This window comes from Amphibalanus amphitrite, unplaced genomic scaffold (assembly GCF_019059575.1).
Source record: "Amphibalanus amphitrite isolate SeventyFive unplaced genomic scaffold, NRLGWU_Aamphi_draft 000407F_arrow, whole genome shotgun sequence".
Lineage (NCBI taxonomy): Eukaryota > Metazoa > Arthropoda > Thecostraca > Balanomorpha > Balanidae > Amphibalanus > Amphibalanus amphitrite.
The window spans coordinates 400,484-418,055 of record NW_024881901.1 but is presented as its reverse complement, the minus strand read 5'-3'; the positions used below and the strand labels follow the sequence as shown (position 1 = coordinate 418,055).

The window sequence follows — 17,572 nt, the reverse complement described above, 5'->3', positions numbered from 1 at the left end:
AAGCACGTTTCACTCTGACAGGCGTTTTCAGTGATGACTGACAATTTAATGACGCTGGGATTGGCGACGTGACATTTTGCGCTGGGTGGACAAGTCGGCAGATCGTGGGCGTCGCAGGTCCTCCTCCGTTCAGTAGACAACTGTCGGTGAGAAGGGACCGGTGGCGCCGGCGTAGTCTACCGCTCGTGCTTTGTACTGGCCTCGTGTCGGCTCAGGACCCTCTGCTGAAAATAGCGTGGGATGTAATCAGGAGATGATATCCATGATAGGAGCACTGATAATAATCGAACAACGAGAGCGACTAGCAGCAGCTATGTCGTCAGTTCAATAAGATACTTTTTAGCTGACTTCCAATTCAACACATCATCATGCATAACTGACGTTTCATCATGGATGCTTCGGGTGATATAGAGAACATGTATGTTGAATAGTTACTATGGGATGACTTCCTCGTTTAGGTCCTTGTGTAGATTTTCGGAAAGCATTTATGCTTAGACCAGCGACCACTAACTTCACTTGCCCGACTTACCTGGCGTATCTGGGGACCATTGGAATAAGTTGAAAATCGTATCCAATGGGTTGATTCGACGAAACTTCTCGTTAGACTCGTTCTCGGCTCGGAAGAACACCTCGTACGTTAGAATGCACCTGTCGGTCGAGTGGGACCATTTGAGATAGGTCTCGGTATGAAGTCAACGAGACCAGACAAAAGTAGTTCATATCGTAGTGCTACGTTATGATTGCTTCCGTCAGTATTGTCGACTGACAAGATTGCATCAGTGGGCTTGATTCTTCGATGGTGTTTGTTTTACGTTCTCGCGTTTTTTCGCCATTGTTCGGAGTTAAGTTATTCGTTGTCCTTCAACGTCCAATGATTGGCCTGCCATCGCTCAATCATTCTCTGCTGGTTTCGTCCTCCATCGTTCCGTTCCTCGCACTGGAGCTATCTAAATCTATCCATCTGTTCTCTTACCCACCTGGTGTCGACCAGTCGGTCATCCCAGACGATCAGCACCTCTCCGCGTGTGACTGGCTGCACCCTCAGTCCAGTGACGGGTCCCGGTTGGTCGCCGGTGCCACAGACGTGTACCAGAGTGACAGACGGCAGTGGCAGGCGCAGCTTCACAGACAGGCGGCCGGAGAGGAGCGGCAATGGTGGACCCATGCGACGAGCGCCCTGAGGGGGAGGCTGGGGTCAAGGAAGAATGTGAAAATGTTCTGAACTGACGGCGCTGTTTTGTAGGTGATCGAGGTGTTCGTGTAACGCACCATACACTGTTTTAAAACATAGATGCCATGACAGGAGCCGGCAAGCATCCTTTTCCATCTCACAAGCACCGTTTGTTACGCACTGTTGTTGATTGGCTCTCATACCTGTGCCTGTCTCATCTCCTCCATCTGTGTCCTGTTGGGGAACACGGGGCTGCCCTGCCGCACCCATATGTGATACGGGCTGGTCAAGCGGTTGTCCATGGTGTATACGGTGTAGTACCACTGCTGATCTGGAACGGTCGACAGAGGCTCACGGGTCGCGACGTGACGACAGGATAAAGTACGCACGCAAGATGGCATTTCTGATCGTCTCAAATGCCAAGCGCGTCAAACTTTGCCGTTTGTTCCTCAAACCCTGACTTCTTTTCCTATTATTAATTTATGGGCAAGCTCAACAGAGCTCATCTCGACACAGTTGTCTGATATAAACGTTCAGCACCTGTTCCAAAGACCTCATCTCGAATCTATTTCGTTCCATTTACCCTTTTCAGTAGCATGCGTACCCTGCTCGCTATGCTTACCTGTCGGCATGGTGAAGTTATTGATGTGCACATGGACCGTGGTGTCTGCCCCTGGCTCCTCGGCTGAGTCTCCCCGGGTGAGCAGGACCGTCAGTGATCTGTTCCGGTCACCAATAGATGGCAGCACGTATAGTGAACTGTGGATCGTGGCAACAAACATCTCGTTACATTGAATTCTGGAATCGGCTGACGACGCACTACCGCATCGACTAGTTTTTATCAATGTTTCCCTTGTTTCTGAGTCATCAAAATTCTGAGTTGTTTGTTGTCCAACAGCACTACTCCTGTTTACCTCAAAATGTTACTTTTCTTCATGAAGCTTTTCGTGCAACCGATGTTATTTTTCTGCCTGCCAGATGTGACTTGGTGCAGCTAGCTTTTACCTGGGCATGTGTTTGGCGGCGAACCACAGCTGCCGAGAGCCCAGTTGGGCCAGCAGTGCCATAACTGAGAAGCTCGGCTTCAGGACATACTCTGGGTGTCTGTCTGATGTCCGGTTCATCTGAAACCTAAAAATCCGCCTGCCATCACCCCCTGACTCTGGGAATCGTGGCCTGCAACAATCTCAAACATTTGTTAGGTCTTAGATAAGCTACAGATTGGTACACACTCGTTTTACACACACAAAAGGGATAAAGGTTACCGATCCTTTTCGCCCAATACCTGGCGAACAGAGTCCTCTGCTGGAAGTAGTGAGGGTGGTAGTTGAGGAAGGCGTTGTCGTTGCTCAGCAGGCTGTAGTTGTACTTGTTGCCGGTGGCGGTGCGCCACTGCTGGTGTCTGATGATGTTGGACGCTATCATAGCCGCGTAGGTGACGTCGGCTCGCCACGGCCGGGCCCGCCACCAGCCCTTCTCCGGGTCGGCCTCGCTGTGGGAGGGAGAGATGGAGAGACCTGGAAGGGCATGGACGCGTTCCCAACCGCGACATACACGCTGAGTGTATTGATAGAAGAATCAGTGATATTATGTGGTATTACCTGGATATGTGACTAGTTTTCTGCTAAAGTATGTTTGATTCTGATTGTCTTCGTCAGATAATACAGGTTCCGAAAGTGCCGTTTGCCGGAGAGCATTTTTCAAAGGCACCTAGGAAGCTCATCTTTGAAAACTTAGGCTTCTGAAGTGAAGAAGACATCTTCCAATTGGCATTAGCACATAGCAGCAGTGACGATACCAGTGCTGACGGTCCTCACTCGTTAAACACGGGCAGCTGTTGCACCTCGGGGAACCTGGCTCGCAGCTCTCGCAGCGTCTGCACCTCGGCAGAGAGGATGGAGCGCACCTCCTGCTCGCCTTTCCGGTGAAACGAGAGGAAGTCGAGCTGTGGGGCGGCGTGCCTCAGCAGCGCCCAGCACAGGGTGCTGAAGTGGGGAGGTCGGCACGAGCCGCCCGGTCCGCCCAGCCTCAGCCGGCCGTCGGCAGCGCGCAGTCCGCGCCGGCTCGCCCAGAAATAGTTCAGGTACCCTGCCGAAAATGGGGGTTGTGAAGATGAAGAAAGGCTGTGCTTCATGACGGCCAAAAATCTGCGTTGTTCGCCCTCCACAAACTCGCTTGTTTGTTACCGGATACTACTTTTCTTTACCTTGTCCTTAGTTTATCAATATTGCTATTGCCCTAATTTGGCTTAGTACAGGTATTTTAGCTTAGTACTGAAAGGCCTAGTTTTCATCATCATACCTGGCACGGTAATGTTGAGCGTGTCGAAATCGTGATGGTCGGGCTCGTTCCAAGTTTCGAAGTTCCATTGTCGGACCTCGTCTATGCCGTAGCGCCCTGTGCTTCATGGGCCAGCCACATGATCTTGTCAGTGAGCGCTTTTATCAATGAGCCAATAGAAAAACAGCAATAAAAGATTTGCGATGCTGTAAACGGTACCTACTAACCAGGGCTACTGATGAATATCCGCATTCTTGTTGGTACGTTCGAGTTGGCACGTTTGCATTATTGTTCCAAATCAAGTATGTCTCTTGTCATATCTGACCTGGGATTTGAGTAGGTACCTACTTACACAACAAACACATCCATCGATTTGCTTCCTTTGCTGGCGGTTGGTTGGGTACTTATGCTTACCTTACAGTCCATAGATGGCGCTAGTGGTGAACGCCTGAAAGTATGCTGTACCGCATTACATGAACCTGGATTCTGGGCGCGCCCGTTCGGTGCGGTGTTGAGCGGCTGATGCTTTACATTCACGTAGTATAAATTTTAATATAATGTGTGAATATTGTAAGCAGTAAAGCAACTGAATGCATAGCTTGGACGGCTTGAACCCACCTGCATAACGCTCGGCCATAGCGCGAACGAGCTGGGTCCATCTCCGCTGCTGGTCTTCGCTGAGGAAGTCGGTGAACTGTCCGCCTGGGTTGCCCATTAGCTCGAACCCTGGCCTCAGTCCATTTGACACCAGGGCGTCCAGAAACGTGTCCAGATGAGTGAAGTTATATGTCTGGCTTCCAGCACTTCCTCAGAAAGATAGAAAGTTGGATATATTTTAATCAGCGACTCGTTTTCAATTGCTGGATTTGATTGTAATTTGACCATGTCAGCGGTCTCAATTCTTGCTCCATTTATTTATTACGAAATCAAATGGATGGCTATTTGAAACTGCCCCGACGGTTATTTATAGCGGATGCAATTTTATAACTGATACCATAGACAAATTGATTCTGGTCTCCTCACCCTGGTTTCACGAGGTCCAGTAGCCAGTGGACCCGCACCTGCTGTAAACCCCTCCACGGCAGGCCACCAATCAGCGACAGGCTCGTGATGACGTCACGACCGGTCAGCTTTATTGGGTCCTGATGTGGCATTCCAGGGCTGAAAAAGGTTTATTATAGTGTTTTATATCGCATGACTATTGGTTTAACTTATACCTACCTATGCGCAGATCTGTATGAACTGATAAATCGAATTAACACGGACTTCAAAAACAAACAAACAAACAAACACCGACACAAAGACCTTCCCGTTTACGGATACTTTATCGTCTCGACTACGAGTATTTTCTGCACTTACCAGAAGCCAGTGGACGTCCAGAAGTGGGGTAGGGGGCCAACAGGTTGACCAGCGTCCACCTGGACATCAGCGACGGCCTGTGCTCCGACCCCGGGCCCGGCCAGGGTCGTCAGAACTGACCACGCCGTCAACACTGACCACACCGTCAGACAGAGACGGAGAGGCGACATCGGCGATCAGCGACGACACCGGAGACTCGGGGTGATCGCCACTCTGACACACAGTTGGCTCAATACTGTCTTCACCGGCACACGGATAGGGGTGCTTGCTGAAAATATTAAAAAGGAGATGCACTTGCTGGATGTCGTCACCGTTTCGCCTTGTTTCGCCAGCGACCGTTTTGCCAGCGATGCTCCTCTAACTTGCACGTTTAGTCACACGTCTCGTCAAGTCTCTGCTGACCGTGCGATCGCACTCTCTTTGCTGAGCGAATAGCCACACTCCCCTCAGCTAGCCTGCCTTCCGCTGTATGATCACGAGGCCTGGCATCCCGCCCTCTCTCACTCCTCCCCTCCCCAGCTTGAGCTAAACACGGCGTGTTTACACAGCAGGGGGTCTGGACCTCTTAGCACTCATCGCTGAAACGTTAAAAGCAGCGTAACAATCAACTCATCTATAGCAAAGACCCGTGTAATTTATGTCTACTTATTACGCCTACTTTTCGTACCCACATTTTATCAAGCAACAGTGACCAGGGGCGTCGCCACGGATTTTCGGTTGCCCCCCCCCCCCCCCCCCCCCAGACTAACTAAACTCATAAGTATGGTATTGTCGCCGATACTTTTTCAGGCCGTTGCATTGTCTGTCTAATGGATCGAATTCCTACACAGTAGGTACACGTCCGAAGTTCGATTCAATATGACACGGTTAAGGGCAAAGCCTCTTGACTTTTGACAGGGTATAATTGTTCACATATGCCTCCAATCTGATATGTAATGCACACATATCTGCGTGTGAGGGTGCTTTATTATGCACAACTCACAACGTCTTTTCCACTCGAGTGGGAGTTGGCGGCGCCGCGAAAATTGGCAAAATCACTGGGCAAAACAGCTCCAAAACACATAAATTTTACAGCCTGTGTAACAAGTTTGATACCAGAACATCTAAGGTCTGATCACCAAGTCAACTAGCTTTGCCTCTAAACATATGTGTTACTTTCAACCGTATAGCTTTTTCTTATAAGTCTGAGTTTGTTTAAACCGCTCAGCAGTGCGCGTAAGGAATTGAAATCATAGGAGTTTTTAGAAATTGGAGAAAATTTTTGGGGTTATGCCCCCCCCCCCCCCCCCCCGCATGCGTCCAAGACCGTCTTTCTGCATCCGCCAGTGGGCAAGAAACGTTTTAACGCTCAGTCAAAAGGAAAAGGCTCATGATCACGAATTATTTTACCGTGCTTCGGGTTTTAAGAGGCCTGCCCGCTGTTGGAGATGGAGTCGGAGTCGATCAATCAACTCCGCAGCCCCCTTAAAGGAAATAGTTCACTTTCACGAAATTATTTTTTTTGCAATGGATTTATGATTTTTTATGTTCAAAATGATCAGCAAAGAAAATAAAACCTATTTATAACAAAAGATTATTTTCTATATTTTGATATAAGAAGAACTTTTCAGTTTCTGTAAGGCACAGGCGATCCAGTATGAAAAGAGCATGGGTTCCGAAAATTCTTCAGAAACTAGAGAAATTATCGCGGCCACCGGCATTTGGGCGATCTGCTGCTGCTGAATGTCCTTATTGATCAGTAAGAGAATTTCTCTTGAGTTCTCGTAGATAATTTCACTAGTTTCTGAAGAATTTTCGGGACCCATGCTCTTTTCATACTGGATGCGAATATATGCAAGGCACACATCCTCAACGCAATACACCTTTTTCGGGACGAGAAATAGAATATCTTTGCCTAGGGTGATCGTTGGGCTGTAAATGCTCCTGATTTATGCTCGTCTCAGCCCAAGCTACGGAACTGCTATTCCAGTTCAAAACCCATGTTAAAAAGTGAACTATTTCCTTTAACCCGCGCCGTGCTGGGGAGAGCGTTTTTATACACAATACACAATACACAATACCCCCTTCAGGTTTTTCGCGAATATCTCAAAAAACGGCGGCGCTGTGCGCCGCCGTTTTGGGTACACCTGTTCAGACATCTTTTCCACACGTGTTGTGAAAATTTCAGACCCGGGTCGTTCAAGGTCAGGTCATCAGGTCACGTCAAGTGAACTTACCTCGGAAAAGTTTTAAGGCTCGCTTTAGCTACACCGACTAAACGATCACTTTGAAAGTGTCAACGATTGATAAGAATAACAGTGTATGCAATGTATATCTCAGATTTTCTATATCTGTGACCTAAGGTCAGGTCAGTTTTGCGACCTCTCCATTATAAGTCAATGGGAGAAAATGGAAATGCGCCTCTTTTTGACAAATTTCGTTCAAAACGCTCCCAGACGTCCGTTCATAGGTAAACATGACACCTTGAATCGGAAAAATGCACCGGTGACCCCTCTGTATGCCCCTGAGGTCATCTCAGGTCATGATCGGTCACCAGCAGTTTTTTGGCTATAACTTTTGATAGAGACGTACTACAGCAGTGAAAACACGTCAGATGTGTTCAGCTCGACGATACGGATCGACTGATATGCAACATAACCCTTTCCGGTCAGGTCATGACCTTGACCTGAGGGTAAATTTTCAAAATGACCTTTAAAGGTCAACATATAGTTCATACGACGCGTGTCGACGAGAGGAACAGCTGGCAAACGTGATGTTGTGGCTCTCTTGAGTCAAAAGTTATTACCGAACAACATTTTTCGTGAAAACGGCTATTTTTAGAGTTTTTGCCCTTTGGAGGCTAAACCGTTGACCTGAGGTCAAATATGAGAACATTTCTAAGAAAGGTCTGTAAAAGGGCTATCGAATGCGCTTTTCTGCGGCGCTGTAGCTCTATTAGTTCCCGAGGTAGCCGTTGGCAGTTTCCAAAAATGTTGAAATGGACTAAATTTGACCTCTGATGCCCTCTGGTGACCTGATCTTTGACCTGACCTAAAAAATGGCCGAAGTGTTTCCGTCATTATTTTTGACGCTTTTTCGATTGCCGCATACCGCGTGTCGTGTCAAAGGGACATCGGAGCAGTAGCAAGGAAATCAAAAATTGGTCTAGGCATTGTTGGAAACACCTATATCAGTTCAGGGCTGTCGATTGCTTTTCCGAGTTTTTCATCTATCAGTCTTGGAAATATATAATGAGATGTGCATTTACGCCTTCATCACCACGGCGAAGCTGACAGTATTAAGTGTAGAGCACCCTTTGTCTACTTGTCAGTTTATGGTCAGTTACCTCCGTTTACGCGATTAAGAGCTATGCCTCAATTTTTCTTATGCGCCGGTGCTGCTCATCATATGAGTCATATTCAGGTGAAGTTGCTCGTCGGTGTATAGGAATTTTCGGTTTCACGGAGTTTCCTATTATGCATTGGAATTAAATAAAACAACTCACCCGCATTCGTGGGTGTTTTTTGTGGGGGACGTCCCCCCCCCCCGGATTCCTCGACTGGGTGGACGTCTGTAGACGGCACGAACGCCAACAAAATAAACTAAACACGCCCATGGACATTCCGAACAACTCCTTGGCTGGCAATGCACATGTCAATAAACAGTTGCACCTATGATCTGAGCCACATGGCCAGCAGAGCTGGCCTTAAAACCTTGTAACAGCCCACTGTCTGCCAGAGGCATTGACGCCACCACTCTGGTCTGACCATGCAACTCACACCGCTAATGTGCCTGTGCCTGTGCGCCGCGGGTGTGACCGTGCTGAAAGGAACGGCAACCGCTGCCCCGGACTCAACCCTCAGTCATCCCGCAGCTGTCGACATCGTCAAGGGTATCTCGGAGGCCTGTGCCGAAGCTGCGCGCGGCGAGATTGAGCGGCAGCTGATCGCAGCGCGAAACCAGAGCCTGGCAGACACGAGCTCAGCGCAGCAGCAGACCGTGCAGGAGACCCTCGCCGCCCTTCAGAGAATCCTGCAGGAGATCTGGAGGGGCCGGTGCTGCGCGCAGGAGTCGCCGGCCGCCGCCAGGACGCCGGAAGACGGCGAGTGTCCGTTTGGCTGGAGTCGTCATAAGAACAGCTGCTATTTCGTCACCCTGCAGAAGACGTCCTGGTACCTGGCGCACCACTCGTGCGCCAGTCAGCAGCGGGGGGCCCGTCTGGCGTCGGTGCGCCTCGACTCCAGTCAGTTCATCGAAGCTCTGGGCGCCCCCGACGTGTGGCTGGACCTGGTTCGTCTTAACGACGACGGGGTGTTCGTGTGGAGCGACGCCTCACCACTGGACTACACCAATTGGTCACAAGATCAGCCCAACAACATGAACAAAAATGAGAACTGCGGCCTCATGGGTGAAAACCAACATCAGTGGTATGATAGGAATTGTAATTCGCTGCATTATGCATTGTGCCAGTTTGATCAATTTTGAATTTTGAGTACGAATTCGTTAGCAATGTTATGCACCGCGGCAATCACGAAATGTGCGCTGTGCACGTTTACAGGTCAGTTAGACGGTTTTCTCCGTTAGTCAGTTCATCCTTTCTGCGGTGACTTTGCTGTGCCTTTTTTTTGCCCTTTACCCTCGAAGCCGTGATGATCGTGTCTACCTACTACATCAAACCTACGGTCAGAGTAGGTCACTCACAGACACAAGGCCTGTCCGCCAGCGTGCCTCCATTGTCGAGCTCGAGACTCCAGAAAACAAGTCACGCCGGGTAAGAGCTAACGTGCTCCGATTGAGCACAGGGAGACTTGCTCAACCGAACCAGAAATTAGCGGACAAGCCCGCGACAAAGAATTAAAACCTGTAATGTCCATAGGTGGCGGAACGGGGGGGGTGGCACCGGGGCACCGTGCCTCCCTTTAATTTGGGCATTTAACATTAGCCCTATGGGCGTTGCATGGAAAGAATGGGACCAAAAGTCGGCAGTGCCCCCCCCCCCTCCTTAATTGAAGGTGTTCCGCCGCCATTACTAATGTCACTGGACAATAGCTAAACGTGCGTGATAATGAGTGCGAGATGCGTGTGTTTACTGTTTACCGCTGGTTCTGGCAACGTGTCTTAGAACTGAAGTGAGCTGCCGAAGTAGGCTCGGGCAACACGTGCGATCCGGAAGCATAACGAGCCTCCTTGCTTGCCATGCACGGCAAGATCTGTGGGATCGTGCGCGGGAACTACTTTCAGACTGGGGGGGGGGGGGCACACATAATAGAGATCAACCTAGGGTACCCCCAAATCTAGTTTTCTCACCGGTTTTAGGCCACTTATTTTTCATCCATCGGGTTTTTTTTTAACCAAAAAAGAAAACATTTGCAAAACAAGTACGGTATTCCGTCTCAAAGTTGTGGGGGCCCCAGAGTTGGGGAGGTAAGCTGCTCCCACTGCCCCCCCCCCCCCCGGTTCCCGCGCCTATGGTGTAAGATGTTCAATTCTGCAAGTTGGTGGTAAATGCTTGGTGGACGCGTGCTCGACGCTGATGCGGAGTTTTGAGTCGACGACTTTGAGCTCTCAAAGCAAATGCGCTTTTATCTCTAAATAAACTTGCTATGCAGATAGAATGCGCATTATTTTGTTTGTATTTTTCCTTTCTGCTTGTCCTTTTTGTGTGAAAGAATTGTTGCATTATGCAAGGAACAAAATTCAGCACAGTGTACCCCAGAGTTGAACAAATATGTGACTCAACGCCCAGATCATGATGTAATTCGGTGCCCAGTACCAGGGATGGGTCGTTTGCAGCATTATATTATAACTTTCTTACATTTCTTTTTTAACAGAGGCGTCACCACGGATTTTGAACGGGGGGACTGATTGACCGACGAAAAACCCAAAAGTGGACATTATTACCGTGCTTAACCCGCGCCCTGGTGGGGGGGGGGGGGCTGTTATTGTCCCCCCTCCAGACTTTTCGATATATCTCCAGAACTGCTGCGCCGATCGTCACCAAACTTTCAGTACCCTCCCGGGCTTCAATTTTACACATTGTAACCAAACATTTTTTCCAGAGGCTATGATAGGTTGGTCGGAAATGACGTCAGAGTGACGTCATGTTCTGCCGTTTTCGACCCAAAAAAAGGTTTCGCGGGAAGAGCTGTCAGGCCTATAGCTTTGAAAATACAGAAAAATGATAAGGACATAAAAGCTGTATAATTGACAGGGCTACGCAACTGTTATCTCGGATTTTTGAAATTTCGAGTTTTGACCCCCAAAAAAACTATTTTTTGGATATATTAGCCAAAAAATTCAAGTTTTTTCTAATTTCGGGAAAAAACGGAATATATATGATAGTACCTACCGTGTTCTATCTACACACCAAATTTCAGATCGATATCTCTTTTTTTGGCCAAGTTAGCGAAAAACTTCAAAAATGATGACGTCAAAATTTTCAAAACTCATTTTTTTTTGCAATTCTGGACCACGTAGCGCAAAACAAAGACCACCATTAGACTCGCCGTGACGAGCTGCATCGAATCGATACCCATTTTATGCAAAAATATCAACTTTGAAATTTGACCTTTTTTGACCTGACATTTTTTTTAATAAATTTAGTCCGAACCTTTTGATAGGAAGGATTGACAAGGACAGAGCCGCCGCTAAGCGAAGCTTGTTGCGGTGACCCTACCCTCTACCCTCCGATCGCGCAATTCCGGTACTATATGGCAGAATTTAGAGTCCAAAGTTTAACGTGCGCACATAGCCGCGCACGGCCGGTCCCCTCACTGACTTCGCCTGGCTACGGCCTGCCACCAACCGCAACCATACCTGTCAGGAGGCCCATAAATGTCGAGCGCCCGTCGCGCTTCGAACCCCGACTGTTACAACCGGGAACGCGTGCTCTCACCACGCGGAGTCCAACGCTCTACCAACTGAGCTACGGGACCGGCGACATTGACCTGACCTCCACCAGGGTCCAGGAAGTGACTTAAACCGTTCCTGATGGTCATATTTATATGACCATCACCATATGTGATGGTTATATGACCATATGTGTTGGTTATAACCAACACCATTGATTTGGAAATGAAAAACTGGCCATAAAACATGCATCGCACGCACAGCCCTAGTAAAATTGGGTTAACCGTCACCCGCACATGCCATTTTCCCATCCTAGAACGCACATGGGGGGGGGGTTGCCGCCCCCCGCGCCATTTCGTTCCTGTTGGAGATAGAGCTTCGCGGTAAGACCAAAAAGATTCTTTGGGAAGAGACGAATCCAATGATACCCAGCAGGGATGCGGAGCCGTGGAAATTTCAGACGGCTCCGGCTCCGGCTCCGGCTCCGGAGAAAAAAATCGGCTCCGGCTCCGGCTCCGGCTCCGGGTGAAATGTTATGGCGGCTCCGGCTCCGGCTCCGGCTCCGAGTAAAATGGTCCGGCTCCGGCGGCTCCGACTCCGGCGGCTCCGGCTCCGGCGGCTCCGGCTCCGACTCAGTACATCCCCTACGCAATCAATTAAATACGGGTGGAAGAAAAATTGGATTGGTTATACGCGTTACTCTTTGCCATGACCGGCTCACCGCGTCCCCGTGCAAACGCACCTCGGAGAGAACTGGCAGAACAAAGGGCTAGGAAGCGATGGCATTGGAAACGCAGTCGCCGCGAAACGGAGTTCAGTGAACCATCGTAAGCTGACACCCGTCTCGGCTGCATTGGGGGGTGAGAGGTGGGGGGGGGGGGGGGGTGTGGGATGAGACGGTGCTGGGAGTCGCAGTCCACTGCACTGGTTTGAAAACAATGGCCGTCACCTGATGACTGGTCCTCATGTTCTGGGGATGCAGTAGACGTGGGGGGGGGGGGGGGAAGAGCAAACAGGAAGTTGTTTGCGTACTGTGGGATACTGGGGATATTCGGATTTTTTCATTCACTTGATGGCCCATGACGTAAGTACCATATGTTTTACTGCCTTGTACTGTCAAACCGAACTAGGTCAATTATTTTTTTTTTCCTCTTCAAAAAATAAAAAGGAGCCGGAGTCGCCCCCTTTTTTGGCGGCTCCGGCTCCGGCTCCGGCTCCGGGCTATATTGTTTCACGGCTCCGGCTCCGGCTCCGGCTCCGGGCAAAATATGCCGGCTCCGGCGGCTCCGGCTCCGACTCCGGCTCCGGCTCCGCATCCCTGATACCCAGTTTTACCTTCTCAGGTCTGTCATTGACCTTCCAGGTCAGGTCAAACTAAAAAAATGTTGCTGTTTCGGGTCACCGCTGGATATCAAGTGCGCTGCTTATCATATACCGATGACGATGCCGTTTTCTGGTGCCAAGCCAGCTAGAACCTCTTTGTCACACTACCCGACCAGGATTTTGCTGCTGAGGTCATTTCAGGTCAAGGTCAATGATATGTGTTTGTATGTCTGTATGTGTCTGTGTGTAGGTATACTGATGTGTGCACCGATTGTTTATGTGTCCATATTACATGAAATCATGATCTGAGAAGCTATGCAGTCAAAAAACTTCACGAAAGGTAAATTCAGCTTGCCTAAAACGCAATTATTTTAGATGACCTAGGTTGACCTTGACCCTGACCTTGACATCTGTACATCGTCGAACAACATGTTTCATGATAGGTGGGAGGTAAGACTGGCAAAAAAGGCCGAAATCAGGGTGTCAAAAGCTCACAAGCCAACGCAAGATGTTGAGAATTGGTCATTTGGGTCATGACATGACCTGAAAAACAAGGTCATATCTCCGAAACCAAAAACCACAGAAACCTGAAATTTTTCAGTGGACATCAAGAAAGGATAGAGGAGCAGCTATACGAAAAATCAGCCTTCTAGCTCTAAAAATGTTGAGTGCAGAGCAGAAAAAGTACCCCCTCCCCATGTGCGGGCGAGGGTTAATGTGCTGACCCTTGGTGACCTGACCTGTGACCTGACCTGGTATTATCAGTGACCAATAGCAGCATATGTATGTACTAGGCAACTGACGCCCTATCGCTGATTTTCGATAAAATGTGTTTTACTCGATGTTATAGCACATTCCCTAGAAGACCCGTGAACGGCGAAACATTTTATCTTTGACCTGACCTGTGACGTCATCAGTGACCAAACCCCACCAGGGCGTGGGTTAATAAGCCGCTACGTGGGCCTGTAGCGCTGAAACATAACATTATTTCCCTCGTGCCTTAATTTCATGTCACAAACGGTGGCTACACGGCAAGCTAAAAGTTGAGATGATTTCAACTTCTTGCCGGACCGGAAAATCTGGCTCTCCGACCTGCCGGACCGGTCAAAAGAAGTTGCCAGATTTGCCGGCTCACACCAGTTTTCAATTTTCCGGCACGGAATTGGCCATTTTTCCGGCCCGGCAGACGGAATTTTGCCGGTCCAGAATCTAGTGTGAACCCGGCATTAGCTGTGGCCAGCACAGAGGCAGCATTGCCCCCGGCCACACCGATCGAAACCCTTTGTGCCAGCCAGGCTGTTTCCCGTTTGTCCCCGGTGCTTGACGTCAGCCGACGGCCAAGCTCCATCATGAGACCTGTGGCCGCTGGACCCAGGATATTCACGTCGATCATTTTCGTAAACATTTTCTTAAGTTTGACCTACTTTTTAAGTAAATTTTTTATTGACGTGAACTCCGTCGATAAAAACTTAAAGAAGTGTCGACGTGAATACCAAATTATACTTACGAAAGAAAATCGACTTACGAATTCGACGTGAATACGGTCCCAGATGTCTCAAACGCGAAAGGAACGAAAACGTATCTCTCACGGAGAGCGGCATATCGGACGCGCTTGCGTTCTTCCGCACAGCGAGCTGCGCTGCCAGGACTCAAGGCAGAGCTGACGACAGCAGTTGCAGAGAAGGTGTCGCAGCAGGTGTCGTCCCATATCAGGCTCATTCCTCGGCTAGATTACATAATAACTAGATTACATAATAACTTTTTCAGGTAAGTTTTTTTAATGAAATTATATTTTTTATTAAACTTGTCTATTTAGGTATTTCCCTAAAGCTGCCCGCGCATTTCTGCTTGTCGCATTCTGGAGTCATCTTACAGCACCTTCTTCATCTTCCCCTAGACAAAGATAGATGATATAGGTACCAACAGGTAGGTATATTAGACGATCTCACGTACAAAACATCATTCTACACTATCATGCATGGTTGCAAGCTGCCTCGTTCCTTGTTGAAGTTGATCGCTACACTTAAATTGTATTAGTGCACGTTCAAATGTTCTTAGCAAATTTTATTTACCTACGTTTACCGTAAATCTCTCGCACGCGATCCTTTCCGTCGTTGAGCGTATCAGTCTAGCTGGAGCCCGCCGATGTGTTATAGGTATGTTTACCTAAGCTGCCCGGCTGGTCTAGTCCCTGTGGCCGCCCCGGCCTCTCATCATCATCATGGGCATGGGCGGCGGCGGCGGCGTGGTGCGCAGGTTGCCGAGGGCCGGCGTGCCGACGCCCTGCAGGATGACGCCGGGCGCGGCGGGCAGACCGGCCGCCGGCAGCGGGCCCACGTGCTCGGCGTTCGTCTGCACGGCGTTCGTGTTGCCGAAGGCGCCGGTGCCGCGGGAGCCCGTCTGCGTGCTGACGGAGCCGGCGGTGGCCAGGTTGAGGTTGGCGCCGCGCTGGCCGACCGTCCGGCCGCCGGCCACCAGGTTGCCCGCCTGGCTGACCTGCTGGGCGGCCGCCGCGCCGCCGGACAGCGCCGCCGTGGCCGCCGCGTTGTTGAACCGGCCGTTGCTGACGGAGGTGGTCAGGGTGCCGATGTTGCCGAGCCGGCCCTGCGTCTCACTGGTCACGCCGCCCGCCTGGCTGACGTCGCCGTTACCGACAGACGCACCTGCAACACGGATCGGCGTGGATGATTAGTCGGTGATGGGGGGTCGTGGGGACCAACGTGAGCTTGCACGCAAACGGTGCGTTAAAAATGAACTTAATCGTCTTGAAACGGACTAGTTTTTTTAACTAACTGGACAAATTAAACTCGGACATTTGGATACCTTTGTGCATTAATCTGATGCACCTGCAAGTTGTGTATTGTTTGTGTGACGCATTATTTGTATTGTGGAAATACATGTAATTGTATAAACATTTGTTTTCATCATGAGTATTAGTGCACCCTCATCCTGGACCACCCATTGTCCCACCGCAGGCACAGTCACCGGTAGCCGGTGGCGGCCGGCTACCGGCTATTATGATCCCAAACTTCAATGTGACCGTTTAAGTTGATGGCAATACAAATGCCGGAGGGGCACAAAATAAAGGAAGAATAGAATGAATAATATGCTTTGATTTTATTATATTCTTTTTAGCCCGTTTTAAAACAACGTGGGCGCCCTGAACGTTTTCATGGAAACTTGTTTCCAAACGACTTGAAATGACATACCTACATGTGTAGGCACTGACTAGTGACCTGGCTCTATCCCTCCCATATCCACGGACCTCTCCCTACCCCGACATCTGTACGGAGACGTGCCTGCAGTGTCCCGTGCCGTTTGTACTGACCCTGGAGCGCGATGGCGGCGTTGGCGGCCCGGTCGTCGCGCTGGTTGAAGCCGGGCGCCGTCTGCACGCCGATCGAGTTGGCCGCCGCCTGGCCCTGGGCCTGGGACACTTGCGACGAGCCGCCGCGCGTCCAGTCCGTCTGCGAGGCCACCACGCTCGTGCGCACGTTGTTGGGCCGGCCGGAGGCCAGGCCGACCAGCGCGGTCACGAGCAGGGTCAGCGCGAGCATCCTGTAGCCGGCAGCAGAGCGGAGCAGAGGCTGTGGTGACGCAGACTCCCCGCGCGGTGTTATAAGGCCGCGCCGGTGACAGACAGACCCAGCGCGACTGACGTGCTAAGTGGGCGACCTGACGGGTCGCCGTGCGCGTCTCCGGGATGGCAAGCGGCGCTGTTCGGCGTAGGTAGAGAAATGACGGCCTCATTTTTTAGTCGGCTGGCGGATGTTTCTGCCCTATAGGTGTGTATGATGGACGTTCCCTTTGCAGACGCTGACGTCTCCGGGGCCTGAGCGAAGGAATAATTGGCTTTTCGATGTGACCTTTCAGAAACAGTGACAAATACCGTGGCGCCATGTCCAGACATTGCGCTGAGACGCTTACATCGGCCGCTATTCAGTTTGCTCATTGTTGTGTTGACTGTTACCTCCTACAGGCTGCCGGGCTCGTAGTTTGCCAGATGTTACAAATGTGTGTTCAAATCAGGGCTGCGGAGTCGATGGATTTTAGGGTGACTCCGACTCTGACTCCGACTCTGGCTTCAAAAATCGACTCCGCCTCCGGACGGTTCTATCAACCCGCACCGTGCTGGGGGGGGGGGGGGGGAGCGTCACGCCCCTCCCCTCGTTTTTTTGCGAATATCTAAATAAAAAAACGGCGGTGCGCAGCTCTGCCGTTTTTGGTACACCTGTTCCTTTCCGCACATGTGAAAGTTTAGGGCCCGGGTCGTTCACCAGAGGCCAGTTTTACCAACAGAAAAATAGCCGCCTGCCGGAAGCCTACAGGCCGCTTCACATACGGAGCATAAACGCAATGGGCACGTAAGCGGAGAGGGCTTTACCGTTTACGCTCCGTAGGTATGTGAAGCGGTCATAAGGCAAAAAAATCCGGCAGACGGCTATTTTCTGTTGGTAAAACTGGCCTCTGGTCACTTTGAAACTTTCAGAGATTGATAAGAGTAACAGTATCTATAAAACATATGTATCGGATTTTTTTTATAACTGTGACTTAAGGTCAGGTCAATTTTACGACATTTAAAGGGACCCTCCCACCTTAACATTATATTTG

The 17,572-nt window shown here is 50.0% G+C and overlaps 3 protein-coding genes across 3 annotated transcripts; 1 reads left to right on the top strand and 2 right to left on the bottom strand.

Moving 5' to 3' along the window:
- Window positions 1-102: 102 nt before the first annotated feature.
- LOC122390765 (alpha-L-iduronidase-like) lies at window positions 103-5,202 on the bottom strand. The gene is made up of 12 exons (XM_043384021.1): window positions 4,811-5,202; window positions 4,475-4,612; window positions 4,070-4,254; window positions 3,473-3,568; window positions 2,989-3,259; window positions 2,457-2,663; window positions 2,177-2,302; window positions 1,794-1,891; window positions 1,375-1,502; window positions 978-1,177; window positions 530-648; window positions 103-224 (listed from the first exon to the last, which is right to left on the bottom strand). The coding sequence occupies exons 1-12, from the start codon at window positions 4,978-4,980 to the stop codon at window positions 130-132; spliced, it is 1,833 nt and encodes a 610-aa protein (XP_043239956.1). The 5' UTR covers window positions 4,981-5,202; the 3' UTR covers window positions 103-129.
- A 3,355-nt stretch (window positions 5,203-8,557) lies between these two features.
- LOC122390764 (low affinity immunoglobulin epsilon Fc receptor-like) lies at window positions 8,558-9,922 on the top strand. The gene is made up of 2 exons (XM_043384019.1): window positions 8,558-9,197; window positions 9,912-9,922. Exons 1-2 carry the CDS (start codon window positions 8,558-8,560, stop codon window positions 9,920-9,922), a joined length of 651 nt encoding a protein of 216 aa, XP_043239954.1.
- A 5,083-nt stretch (window positions 9,923-15,005) lies between these two features.
- LOC122390744 lies at window positions 15,006-16,714 on the bottom strand. Its single transcript, XM_043383967.1, has 2 exons — window positions 16,290-16,714; window positions 15,006-15,624 (listed from the first exon to the last, which is right to left on the bottom strand). Exons 1-2 carry the CDS (start codon window positions 16,516-16,518, stop codon window positions 15,146-15,148), a joined length of 708 nt encoding a protein of 235 aa, XP_043239902.1. The 5' UTR covers window positions 16,519-16,714; the 3' UTR covers window positions 15,006-15,145.
- Window positions 16,715-17,572: the final 858 nt, after the last annotated feature.